Below are 13,016 nucleotides of genomic sequence, written 5' to 3' on the forward strand. Positions count from 1 at the left end.
CACATAAATGGAATACAGCATATGTTCTTTCATAGCTGGTGACTTTCGTGCAGCGTAATTGTCTCCCAGTCTCACTCATGTCGCCCTCACTCACTCATTGTCTCCTAGCCTCACTCATGTCATGACAGCTGACCAGGAGACTGTCTCTGGTGTTTACACCTCCATATCCCACTATGTGTTTCATCTTCCCGTTGCCTCACTGGAGATCCAAGTGCAGAGAATGCCTCACATGACTGTGATCCCTAGAACTTCATCCTGATGACTGTTGAAATCTCTGAGTTTTACCAGTGGAAATGGCAATAAACAGAAACATTCCAGAAGGTCCCCTAGGGTCCATATTTTCTGTACTTCCTCTCTAAAATATGTAAAATCAATTCTATTTGCTCTTGCTTTATATGGGGTAGATCTATGACTGCAGCATACACCCTAATGCCCTGTGTTGGCAACTTATCCAGTATTGTATTAAGTCTAAATGGTCACATGCTTATCATATCGTTTCTTCCAATTTAATAAAACAATTGTTATGTCAACTCTTTGGATTAAGAACCATCAACCAGAAAACCACAGCCCTGAGAAAACAGAAATCGAGTATTTCAAGCTGTTCAGTTGGTATACCAATGATGAGTCTACAGCTCATTTTCCAGGTATAAATATTCTGTTTATGGGAGTAAAAGCACCAATCACAGTTAGTGTTTCAGAGCCTCCACCACATCTGACAGCATAGCAATTCAACAGCACAAGGGTTTGTGTGCCAGCTTTGCTTGACGGATAATGGTTTTTTCCCTGTCTATAGGGAAAGCTGCACCTGTGCTCATGACAAGAGCATGAGCTATATTTTGCCTCACTTTTTTTGAGTTAAATAAGTTGCTTGATCCAGAGCCATATTATGGAAGAACTTCCTGACTCTGATGAAAACACTTTGAAAATCTTTAAATAGTATTTTATGCAGAAGCATATCCGAAAAGGAAGGCAAATTCATGTAGAGTAAAATGACCACTGCCATCTTCATGTTACAAGAGGTCCACTGGAATCACCCGATACCAGCTATTAGTCTGAGCCCTGATGTGTGGTACAATGTTAAGGGTTCTGGTGGGATCCGTTTTCTCAGCAAATTAGGTGTTCAGAAATGCCAGTAGCCCTGCACATCTCAGTTAGTTGAAACTCATGTTGTTGAGTTCCCACGGGGACCTCCATAACATTGGTTTGTGAGACTCTTTGGGAAAGCTGGGAAAGGTGACTGACTGAAGTCCATGTGTTGAATCATCCTCATTGTTAAAAGCCCCTGCTCACTAATGGTATTTGAATTAATACTCACTTGGAAAGCTTTTTTTCTCTCTATTATGGCTCATTTTTGAAACTTCTAGTCATAGCTCTTGCAGAATGACTTTGTCTGAAATCATACGGTTGCCTTTCTTTTAAGGCCTGATGATCTGTCAAAACCAACAGCCAGTATTATTAAATTGCTGTTCTCTTGGCAATGTGATCATCAGATGTAGCCCTTGCAGTTTACTCATTGTTACGGTTTTTACATTTCCAGGGCTTCCTTGACAATGGCACTGATGTGACTCCATCCAGCGTCCATTGTTGTGAGAACTCTATTTGGAATATCATCATTGTGGGTATGAACATAATGGAGACTTTCATGGGATGCCATGGTTAATATTTAACATTAGTCAAAATTTTCTCTAGTCCTACCCTTGGAGCTCTACTGGATTGGAAAATATTTTAGGTAAGGATAACCATTTGGTAAAGTTTTAAAAATAAAGGTTACAATGAAATTGTCTGTAGCAAGAGTATGAATTATATGTCGTCCAGAATACCATTTTTTTGTGGAATGTAACAACAATTATTTAAATGTATATAATTCAGATAATATTTTATAAATATATATATTGCATATATAATAGAATGAATGTACTTAAATATGAATACTGTATATATTTGTAGCCAACATTTTATCAAATAAATATACATTCACTTCTATGTATCTTAAATATATACACACATTTTTCCATAAATAAGGTAAATTTTTATTTTTTATTGAAATACTAATTCGTTTTAATTTTGTCTTTTTCTCTTAATAACTTCATAATTTGATTGTTAAATATTCAGATTCATACCACCAATTTAAGGAAAAATACATATGTTTATATAGGTAGGGGTGTAAATACTGTATCAGGAAGTATTTATGCATTAATTATTGGTAACTGGGTAAATACACAACTCAGTGGCTGATAACAGTAAACATTTGTTTTCATGTTCATGGATGCTCATGTTCACAGTCATCTGGCTGATCAAGGAAGGGCTCTGCTAGTGGTTCCTCTGCAGGGCACTGAGCTTGTATTCAGCCTGTAGATAACAATTGTTTAATGACAATGCTGAACAGCAGCGACTACACATGACACAAGATTCTTTTGACAGGTCACAGGGGAGATCACCCTTCCAAATCAAACCGCACAGTTGAATTAAAGTCCAATAATTTCTAACACAGCTTCATGCATTTTAAAAACATTCCTTTATTTCAATGAGTAGAAATTTTCAAGAAAATGTTACTCCACTTAATTGTAGAGGTGTTTGATCATTCCATGGACAAATAATTATGTTTTCAAGCTTTAAAATCCTGAAAATATTTGCAAATGTAAGTTTGCATTAATAAGAAAACAAAACTAGATGTGTTGTCAACATGTGGCTTGAAATATAATGTTTTTCAATGGCCTTTTTAGGGGAAAATCATTTTAACTTCAGTAAATATCCCTCCTTACCTCTCGTGTCCTATAGAGTTGCCCAATAAGAGATCCCCCCGTGAGATTTGGAAGTCAGAAAAGGAAGACTCAATATTACCCATTGGTACCTAAGACAGGCACAGAGACAAAGGTGAGAGCTGGAGAAACACCTGGAAAAATATTCTAGGAAGCTGAGAACTTCAGCAACCCCAGACTTAAGCTTCCAGACAGGACTGAAGATCACATGGTTAAATAGCCCATACTTCAGGGGCGGAAGCATTCTGTTTTCTGAGGGAGCACCATGGAATCCTGTTTCTAATATCAACTTTCCTGAATACTGTATCCTTGGCTTTGAAAGGTTGTAGTGTGAACATTAATCATAGGAATTGGGTCATTCTGTCATACCTAACAAAGACAAGAAATCAGAGGAGAAAGACACTCAAGGTGAAAAATATTGTTTCTAGAATGCAATTGAAATAGGCTGTATTATCCCACAGAACTAATGTTTATGGTTTTTTGAATAAACATAGAAACTGACTCCCCTAGTCTTAAAACTCACGATAGTTACATCTGTCTTACCTGAGTTCTTTTTTCAGGAAACCAACCATCAGCTCTCCCAGATACTATCAAGGAGCTAAAATTTACATATCACTGAATCGGGACAGTGAGACATCAGAATCTTCACCCATTATGATTGCCTAACTGACCTCCTGCTTCCTGTTGACCAAATTTGCTTTCTTACCCCTCCATAATACTTGTTTTCCTACATTTCTTCCCTGCTATGTAAACCCCTAATTTTACTTAGTCAGGGAGATACATTTGAGAATGGTGTCCCATCTCCACGACTGTAGCACCCGATTAACGCCTGTTCCTTGGCAATGCTTGTTGTCTTAGTGATTGGCTTTCTGTGTGGTGAGATGCAGGATCTACACGAAATCCCTGGTATTTCAGTAACAAAATTCTCTGCAAGCTTCACTGCTTTGGCTTCTTGTAACCTGAAATCAAATTGATCCACAACTTCTGAGATAACTTGACATAATTCTAGGATTCACTTTGTCCACCACTGCTTACCAGCCTGAGCTTACCAGCTCCCAACCCTTCGTAGTGCGAATGAACTTTCTCAAAGAGTCATAGGTAACATTTACCTTTCTTCGTAAAATGCTAACTTTCTCTTTGTTTTTCCAACATACTGACGACCACTGAGATTTCCTGTATGCCCCATTTGTGAAATATTTCTAGGCAAATAAAACACTAAATTTAGAGATTCATCTCTACATTTTACTTAGACTTCAGTAGTTTACTCTAATTCTCTGTATTAAGACAATTCCTGCTGAGAATATCTATAGTGGCTTCTTCTGTGTTGTATGAAGTCCAACTGAAGCCATAAACTAGACTCCTCAGGTGTCATGATCTCTGTCTTTAGTAAATCAGGAGAGGCATTGCTATGTCTGTGTAGTTGGGGCTGAGAAAGAGAAAAGAATTAGGGCGTCGAAGTTACTTCATGTCTCCCTCTACCAACACCATCAGAGTGTGGCTGCATCTGAGGAACACTCTCAGCCCATGGAGGCATCAGAAGGAGCAGCTGGGGCAGCCCAGCCTCACACATCTGCTTCCCTAGGGGTTTATGTTCGGGTGTGTAACACTGTGGGAGGTGCACTGTTATACTGTAGACAGTAATAAGTTGCAAAATCTTCAGACTGCAAGCTGCTGATGGTGAGAGTGAATACTGTCCCAGATCCACTGCCACTGAACCTTGATGGGACCCCACTTTGCAAACTGGATGCAGCATAGATCAGGAGCTTAGGAGCTTTTCCTGGTTTCTGCTGATACCAATTTAAATAAGTGCTAATGCCCTGACTTGCCCTGCAAGTGATGGTGACTCTGTCTCCTACAGATGCAGACAGGGAGGATGGAGACTGGGTCATCTGGATGTCACATCTGGCACCTGAGATTGGAAACATAAAAACAAATGTCCACACAATTAATCATGTTGTTAGACAATTTCCCTGAATAGTGAAGCAGTACTCAGAACCCTGGGCTGAGTAAACTGCTAGTGTTCTCCTTCCTTACTTGGGAGCCAGAGCAGAAGGAGCCCCAGGAGCTGAGCGGGGACCCTCATGTCCATGCTGTGTCCTGAGTGGTTCTGACTCCTACATGAAGTGTGACCAGCCTATTAATAAGTCGCAGGGCAGGAGGATGTGCTCTGGGAACATGCAAATGAGCAGGGGATGGGGCAGGCTGGGCACAGCTGCAGGGTAGCTCATGTCAGTAACTCAGCACCGACTCAGTGTCCCCAGGTGTCCCAGGTAAGATCAGGGTAGCAGAAATTTGTCTGCAGAGAATGTGTTTCTACTGGGGACTATTTTGTTATGAGAGACATTGTTTAGATTTTTTTTTGACAATTTGAAATGTTCCTCAAAAGTCGATGGAGTAACATATTTCATTGGTGTATGGGGAGTATTTAGGAGGATATTCTTTTTCATAGGAAGCACATAGTAAAATTTTAGATGATACAATTCTAAGGTCTTTAAAGACTCTCCTATGATTCTGGTTAGGGAAGGGGATATTTGTTATACACTTGTATTTTTTTCTGTAAATTTATCATTGTTCCTTTCAAAAAAAATTGAAAATAAAATGTATTGTCATGATGCTACATATATTTGTAAGTATTAGGTAATGATGTTATTCCATTGTTCTTAGCAGTATAAGTTCAAACAATTTACTACAAATACACAAAGATGACACTGAATTTTCTCAATGCATGCAGCACTCACAGATTCACCATTATCAAGAGTGACAGTTCTCTTTAATACCCAGAGACTAAATGGGCTGCACCTTATTCTTGTTTTGGGCACCTTCATAGTCTACCTTCTTTTCTGCCATTGAGTATTATTTCCCAATGTTCATCTCTCTTAATGAGGGTGGCCACTGAACGGAGTATGTCCCTGCCATGCACCATCAATGACACTTTCCTCTTTTACATTTTATCAGTGACTGGGGACATCATTTTGACCCAGACACCAGCCTCCCTGTTTTTTTTGTTTTGTTTTGTTTTTTTTGAGACGGAGTCTCGCTCTGCCGTCCAGGCTGGAGTGCAATGCCCGGATCTCAGCTCACTGCAAGCTCCGCCTCCCGGGTTCACGCCATTCTCCTGCCTCAGCCTCCCAAGTAGCTGGGACTACAGGCACCCGCCACCACGCCCGGCTAGTTTTTTGTATTTTTTAGTAGAGACGGGGTTTCACCGTGTTAGCCAGGATGGTCTCGATCTCCTGACCTCGTGATCCGCCCGTCTCGGCCTCCCAAAGTGCTGGAATTACAGGCTTGAGCCACCCTGTTAACATCTTTAGGAAAGAGACAACCTTTTATCATGCAACTGCATGTACATGGAGAAATCAGTTGGATCCAGATGAAACTGGACAGGGATTTACACTCATTATATCTAATATCTCTAATGTGCCCAAAAATGTCCCAGCCAGGCTCAGTAGCAGAGGAAGTGGATCCAACAATGTCAGCATCAGTGGGCTGCAGCCTAGGGCTCTACAAAATTTTACTGATGCCTGACTAGTGGAGCCAAATCACAGTGTTGTAGCCTGTGCACAAACCTTCCTGCTGCTTTGTAAGCAGCACAAATTTCAAGAGAACTTGGTTATATTGGGAGAAAGGAAGAAAGCTCCATTTGTCCTCTAAATGTTTGCTGCAAATAAACTGAAAAAAGGAAGATTAATAAGAGAAAAGGCAAACAAAATTCACTTAAAGTGCAGTGGGACATCATCGCAGGGCGATGACCTGATAAGTCAATGAAATCCAGATGTTTCTATTTCTTTTCTAGGGAAGAGGGAATTGGGAAGTGTAGGCAACCTGGAGAGAATAGATGAGAATAGAAGCGCATCCTCAAGAGAACAGGTAATCAGCTGCCTGGTTAAAGTATCAACTTCCAGTCTCTTCTATTTTTGATTCCTGTTTTGTGTTAATCTTCACTGATAAAAATTCTTAGGAAGAATTTTCTTGACAATTGGTATCCTTCTGAAGAATTTGCTTTTAGGCAAATAAGGGATATTTAGGAAAATCTTTTTGTGCATTTGCTCCTTTCTAAATGCCTTTGGTCTTTCATAATCATCATACGAATGCAGCATAGTTTGAGATGTTATTTTCCGGATTCCTTTACTTGCAACCCACCTGCCAAGATGCTGTTCCAGAGAGATGCAGCTACAGACTGAAAGGGCAGTTGATCCCTGAACAACGTGGAGGTTGGGGCACTGAGCACTGGTGCAGATGAAAACCTGTGTAAACTTTTGCATCCCTAACTTAAGTACTAATAGATTACTTTTGGCTGGAAACCTTAGTGATAAAATAGTTGATTAATTGCTTTTTTAGTTATACTTATTGTATACTCTATTTTTCCAATAAAGTATGCTAAAGAAAAAAAAATGTTAAGACAACCATAAAAATCAGAAAATATATTTACTACTTATAAAGTACTTGCTCACAGGTGACACACACAGAAGAAAATATACGTGAATCTTCAAATTTAAAACTCAAGTTATTCTAGGGTTAACTGTACCATGATGAATGTAGCAGTCCCCATCTGTAATCTAGGGCTTTCCCCTTTGTTGTACCTGTGCTCACTTCTAGTGGCTGTATATATGTCTTAGGTTCTTTATGATCTTGGGCAGAGAGATCTGCCTGCCTGCCTTGCTGGCCAGATGCCTCGAATGTGTATCTCTTAGAAAAGTGCTATGGTTTGTCTATGTCCTCCAGTAACCATCCGTTGTAAAGCTAAATCTCAGTGTAATGGTATTGCCAGGTGGGGTCTATTGGGATGTGTTTAGATCATGAGGGTGGAACCCTCTAGAGAAATACACTAATAACACAATAAACAGAGCTTATTGGGCTGGAGTCTTTTTCTCTCTTCTGTTCGTCTGTAACATTAAGACAAGGCCTTTCTTTCTTTGAAGGAGTCAATGCTCCAGGCATCATCTTGAAAACAGAGAAAGCAGACCTTTACCTGCCCATGCCTTGATCTTAAATTTCCCATTCCTCAGAAGTGTGAGAAAATCCATTTCTGTTCTTTATGAATTACACGGTGACAAGGAATCTGTTATAGCAGCTTGAAATGAAACACGAGGGACAGCTCACAATCAGTGAGGACAGGATGAGGTGTATACATACCCCAGCTTCCTCATCTCTCCGGTGGAACAGCCCAGAGGAATTTAGTCCATGTTTCCACATGTGGGTGATCTTCATTTCTCCTGAGTCAGGTGAGTTGTTGATTTGTCTTTTACCATTCATCTTCTATTCCCTTCCTCACTTTCCTCCTTCCTCCCAGTGTAAATTTGCTGCCTAAATAGGAATCGTCATTGCTGGTGGACACGAACTAAGATAGTAACAAAAATTTTTTATCTTTTCTATGAGAAGTATTTCCCATCTTTATTCTTATCACTTCTCTCTCTTTGACATGTAGGGATATTCAGGAAGCATTTAATTTTTTTTTAACCAATCTATTTTAGATTGAATTTATGCAGGGATTTTTTTGTTGCTCTGTTTTTTAAAACAAAAAAATAAGTTGTAAGCCACCAACCAGCTGAACAATCTCCTCTTGTGGCAGAGATAGCTTCAAAGAAAACAGAAAAACTAGGTTAGGCCATGACTGGTAGGTGGGTTTAGATGTGCCTCATTATACTCTCTTCCGTTTGGAGTTCAGACACAACTGACCAGCATTATCATTACAATAGATCTTTAGACTGACAAAACAGATGCTTTGTAGCAATAAGGTAGCATACTCCAACATTACAGAGAATAGGCCCTGAAGAAAATCTAAATATTTTACCCCAAAAATATTTCTTCATCATATTCTGAAGTGGCCCTGCAAAGTTGCCTGTAGTCAGGGAAATTTTCATTCTTGAGAGAATCTCCTCCCCTTACTAAGTCTTTTCCAGAGAGTCTAACATTTTTTTTTTTTTTTAAACATCAGATAGGCACCATTCACCATCTACTTTGTCTGTTACCCACAGGATTCTTCCACATAACAAGAAACATGGCTTCCATGCTCCCTTATCTAAACTCAAGTATTTCTTTATGATAAATTCAGGTCTTTAGGCAGAGCTTAACTCTTTCAACCAATGGCCAGTCAGGAAACCTTTGAATCCATATATGACCTGGAAGTCCCTTCTTCAAGACATCCCACCTTTCCAGAACAAACTAATATATATCTCATATGTACTAATTTATGTCTTTCCTCTTAGTCTCTGTCTCTCCAAAGTGTTTAAACCCAACATGTAATCCTATCACCTTGGGCACATATTTGCAGGACATCCTAAGGCTGTGTCACAGGCCATAAGCTTTATCTTTGGCAAAATAAACCTGTAAATTGATTGAGACCTGTCTCTGATACTGTTTTGCTTACACTGGGTCACAAACTTAAAAATCCTCTAAAACTGTCTACACATCAATAAATCTACATTAGAGACAGTGGAGTGATCATACTTTAACAGTTAAAGCTCACAATTTAAAGGAACCTGAATCTCAGATTTGGTCCAGCTCTCTTTTTTCATAAAAATACTTCACGATTTTTTTAAATTTTACTTTCCAAAAGGACAATTTTGGGGAATACGTTATACTTCTGTATTTCTTTATACTATGTATCTGTTTATGAAAAAATATGTGATATATGTTTATATATAAAGAGAACTCTGATTGCTAGTATAAGGTATAGTTTTAAACATTAATAAATTGAACGTGAACATTGAAAATGAACACCAGGTGCAACACCTGAAGGCTCCTTTCTTACCACAGTCCCTGAGAATGATAAAGCTCAGGACCCTCTTCCATGTTCCTCTGGGCTGACAGCAGATAGCTGCCCGTTGCTGAGGATGATGAGTGACCTGATGTAGGGTGTGTGGAATCACAGAGCAGCAGATGCCCAGGAGATGGATAGTGAGTCTGGGCTCTGAATGGAGGGAAGTTTTTTCTCCAGAGCTCAGCATAGAAAACTCCTCTTCTGGTCATTTCCATGAAAGAAAGCAGCACATGTGGCTCAGAGGCTGCATGGTCACGGATGAAGACCCTCCAAGGCTCATTTCCAACTTCCCCTCTGGCTGGGGTGATGTGGGGTCTCTGCCCAGCTTTCATGGCTCACCAGCTGCTAGGACTCTGTTCACAATGGTCTATGTCTACTCCATGCACAAGCTTCTCAATATTTGACATTTTACTTTCTAGTCTCCAGTAACCATGACCTGCCAACCATGATCCTTCCACAGAGATTCATGGAGTAGGGCCAGAACCATGGGTTCAGCAATGTGCCAGGCCATGTACACAAGAGAAACAAGACGTGGCCAGCCAAGGTATGAAGTGAGGATGAATTTGCATCATGAATTCAGAGTAGGAAGTGGGAGAAAACACCCTGACATGCTCCAGGCAGTGATGCCCACAAGATACACTAGAGGTGTCCATAAAGGAGGTGGGAAGAGGATGTGAGGCAAAGAGGGGATGTGAATTCAGAGGTATCCCCCAGCCTGTTTCCCTCAGAAGATTTCAGACCCTTAGCAGCTCCTGTGCAGAGCTGTTGCTAGGGAAGATTTGTGCAGGAGAGGGGACAGGAGGAGGGAGCACCTACCTCTGAAGGCATCTTGGTTGCTGATGGCCGGAGTGACATCTGTTCAGGCCCACTGCCCTTGACCCAGGAAGGGATCATGTCCAGCGGGGCAGCAGGAGCCTGCAGGAGCTCAGAGCCAGGCCTGATTTTTGCTGGTGGCAGACTAGGATGCTGTTAATACTCCAGCCAGCCCTGCAGGTGACAGTGACCCTCTCACTTGGGACACAGGGTGGGGGCTGGAGATGGCATCCACACAATGTGCTGACTATTATCCAAGTGGGGAAAAAAGATGTAGATCCCCAGATATTAACACAAAGCAAGCAGTTCATTCAATTTGATGCCATTCTGATCAGAAAACGAAAGAGCAGGCTAACAACTTCATCATCAAAGAAATGTTCATGTTTAACACAAACTGTCTGAGGATGAAGCCTCAGTTCCCCTTCCTCACCAGGCAGTCAGAACAGAAGGCAGAAGAGAAGAAAAGATTGGTCCCAGAGTCCACAAGGTGCCTCCTGAGGCTGATCCTGCTCAGAGAAGGTGGGGGCAATAGATTGTCTGCTGGGACTGCCACACCAATATTCCCTGGGCTGGATGGCTTAAAGGAAAGACATTTACTTCTAACAGTTTGGAAGGCTGGGAAGTCCAAGATAGAGATCCAGAAAGATCTGCTTTCTGCTGAGGACCCTCCCTCTGATTTTCAGATGCCACCTTCTGTCCATGTCCTCACATGGCCTTTCCTCACTGCATGCATGGAGGTTGGAGGTGGAGGAGAGCTCAATGGGGTCTCTTTTTATAAAGGTACTACTAATCTTATTGAATCAGGGCCCCACCCTTATCATCTCCTTTAACCCTAATTACCACCTTATATGCTTTATCTTCACATGCAGCTATACTGGAGGTTAGAGATTCAAGATAAGAATTTCCGAAGCACAATTCGGTCCATAGCAGGTGGGCTTTGGGGACACAGCCAAGGCAGGCATGAAGGCAAGGCTGGGCTTCTAGTCTCAGAGCACAGAGCACAGAGGTGGTTCCCACAACTCAGGACACTGGCAGCTCCTCCCAGGTACTCTAGGTAACACAGAGACCACATTCCAGCCTTAGGGGCTATTGATAATGAAACATTATCACTCCTAAGCTCTCCCAGTATTTCTATGATCAGGCTTAGATGTTAGGGTTATTATGGGGTTTGTCTGCCATCTAATGTCAGGATTGTGGCTTAGCATCTTATATAGGATTGCAGATGCTGAGTCCCAGTGAGTCTTGTCTGTGAGTCTTTTCATGGATATTAATGAAGGGGAACCTAGGCCAGATTCATCCATCACTAGGCCACACTCATAAAATAATTTCTCTTGTCAGTAATCTAGTTACGTAGTTGAGGACAAAAGATATTCAGAAAAGTTATTTGTCACAAAAATATTATGAGCTAGATTCTATGACTCATGTGAGATGTCAAAGGTTTTGGAAAAGAGAGGATGGACCACGAGGAATCCTGCAGGACATAATGGCAGGGGTGGGAATGGGAAGCACAGGGTGCTGTTCTGGAACTGTCATCCCAGTCTCCTTCCTCCCATGCAACAAACCCTTTCAGGACAGCTCTGAGGACCACTGCAGCTAAAGAGGTGAAAGGGGGATCTTTCAGATGCCCCATTGTCCGCAGCCATTGAGACTGCATCAGGATCACCTCTACTTGTATTTCTAGGATACCTGAGGTGTTTATCCAGGTACAGCAGGCAGTGTTGGGTGTTGGTAATTACATGGAACATCCATTATGTTTCATGAGAAAGTGCCCATTGTCATGTTGATTGTGCAGTGAGGTTGTTTCTTGGTCAAAGTGAAGTCTCATGGAATATCCAAAAACATGACATGAATTCCTCTCGAAAGTGGCCATGGTAGTCCCAGCCTAATTGTGTGACATATATTTAGGTGTCCAAGAAGCAAGCTATTACCATAGTCCTTTTCCCTGCACAGGGGATCCTTTAATAGTTCAGTCACTTGGTTGCTATTTTCCTGACTAGGTGACTGGGGTGTTGACAATGGCCCATGATTTAGTGGAAATGGAGTAAAATATAGTGTAGGGGCAGTCAGCATGGCTACTGTAATTGCATGTAGTGTGGCCCATTGAGTAGAATGACCATGTTCAGTGTCAGTCAAAAGACGCCATCCCCTGGCTGGATGGTGTTCACACCCAGCGGACCCACTGGTGTTTTGTACTATCATCAGGGCCCCATGCCATACCGACGCAGGCATGTCTCTGAATCTTTGGCTCATTGTGGCCAAAGGAGAAGCTAAATTGTCCCCTATGGGTCATTTGTTTCCTTCTAGGAAGCTTGTCACTTGTTTATGGGCATTCATTTATTTGTACATGGATCCTGTGGGAACTGGGTTAGGTCAAATTCTGACTGCATCATTTCCATTTAATAATTTGGATCCGTTGGGCCTGTCCAGCTTTATTAATTGTGTTTGCAGGCAACAAAGTGAGAATCGGTAGTTAAGTTAGCAGCATCATGCCTGATGCTCTAGCTCTGAGACACTCAGCCCCTATCAGTTTCCTACAGCAAGCAAGGAGTGGCCTTTCAAAAGAGGCACAACTGGTGTCTGCTGTTGCCACAGGCTTCAGTCAGCATGCATAGAAATAGTGAACACCTGGATTTCCATCAAGGAAGCAGGCTCTAAAGGTTTTAAAGAAGTGCCTCTTTGAAGCA

At 41.4% G+C, this 13,016-nt stretch overlaps 1 protein-coding gene across 1 annotated transcript in view; it reads right to left on the minus strand.

Annotated features, from left to right (window-relative positions):
- The window catches only part of LOC105537019, a 43,894-nt gene that overhangs the window by 19,584 nt on the left and 11,294 nt on the right, over window positions 1–13,016 (minus strand). Inside the window, exon 2 of the mRNA XM_011976505.1 lies at window positions 4,367–4,692. Coding sequence (XP_011831895.1) covers window positions 4,367–4,692 — 326 coding nt within the window. The remainder of the gene's footprint in view (window positions 1–4,366; window positions 4,693–13,016) is intronic.

Source organism: Mandrillus leucophaeus, unplaced genomic scaffold, assembly GCF_000951045.1.
Source record: "Mandrillus leucophaeus isolate KB7577 unplaced genomic scaffold, Mleu.le_1.0 Scaffold1017, whole genome shotgun sequence".
NCBI lineage: Eukaryota > Metazoa > Chordata > Mammalia > Primates > Cercopithecidae > Mandrillus > Mandrillus leucophaeus.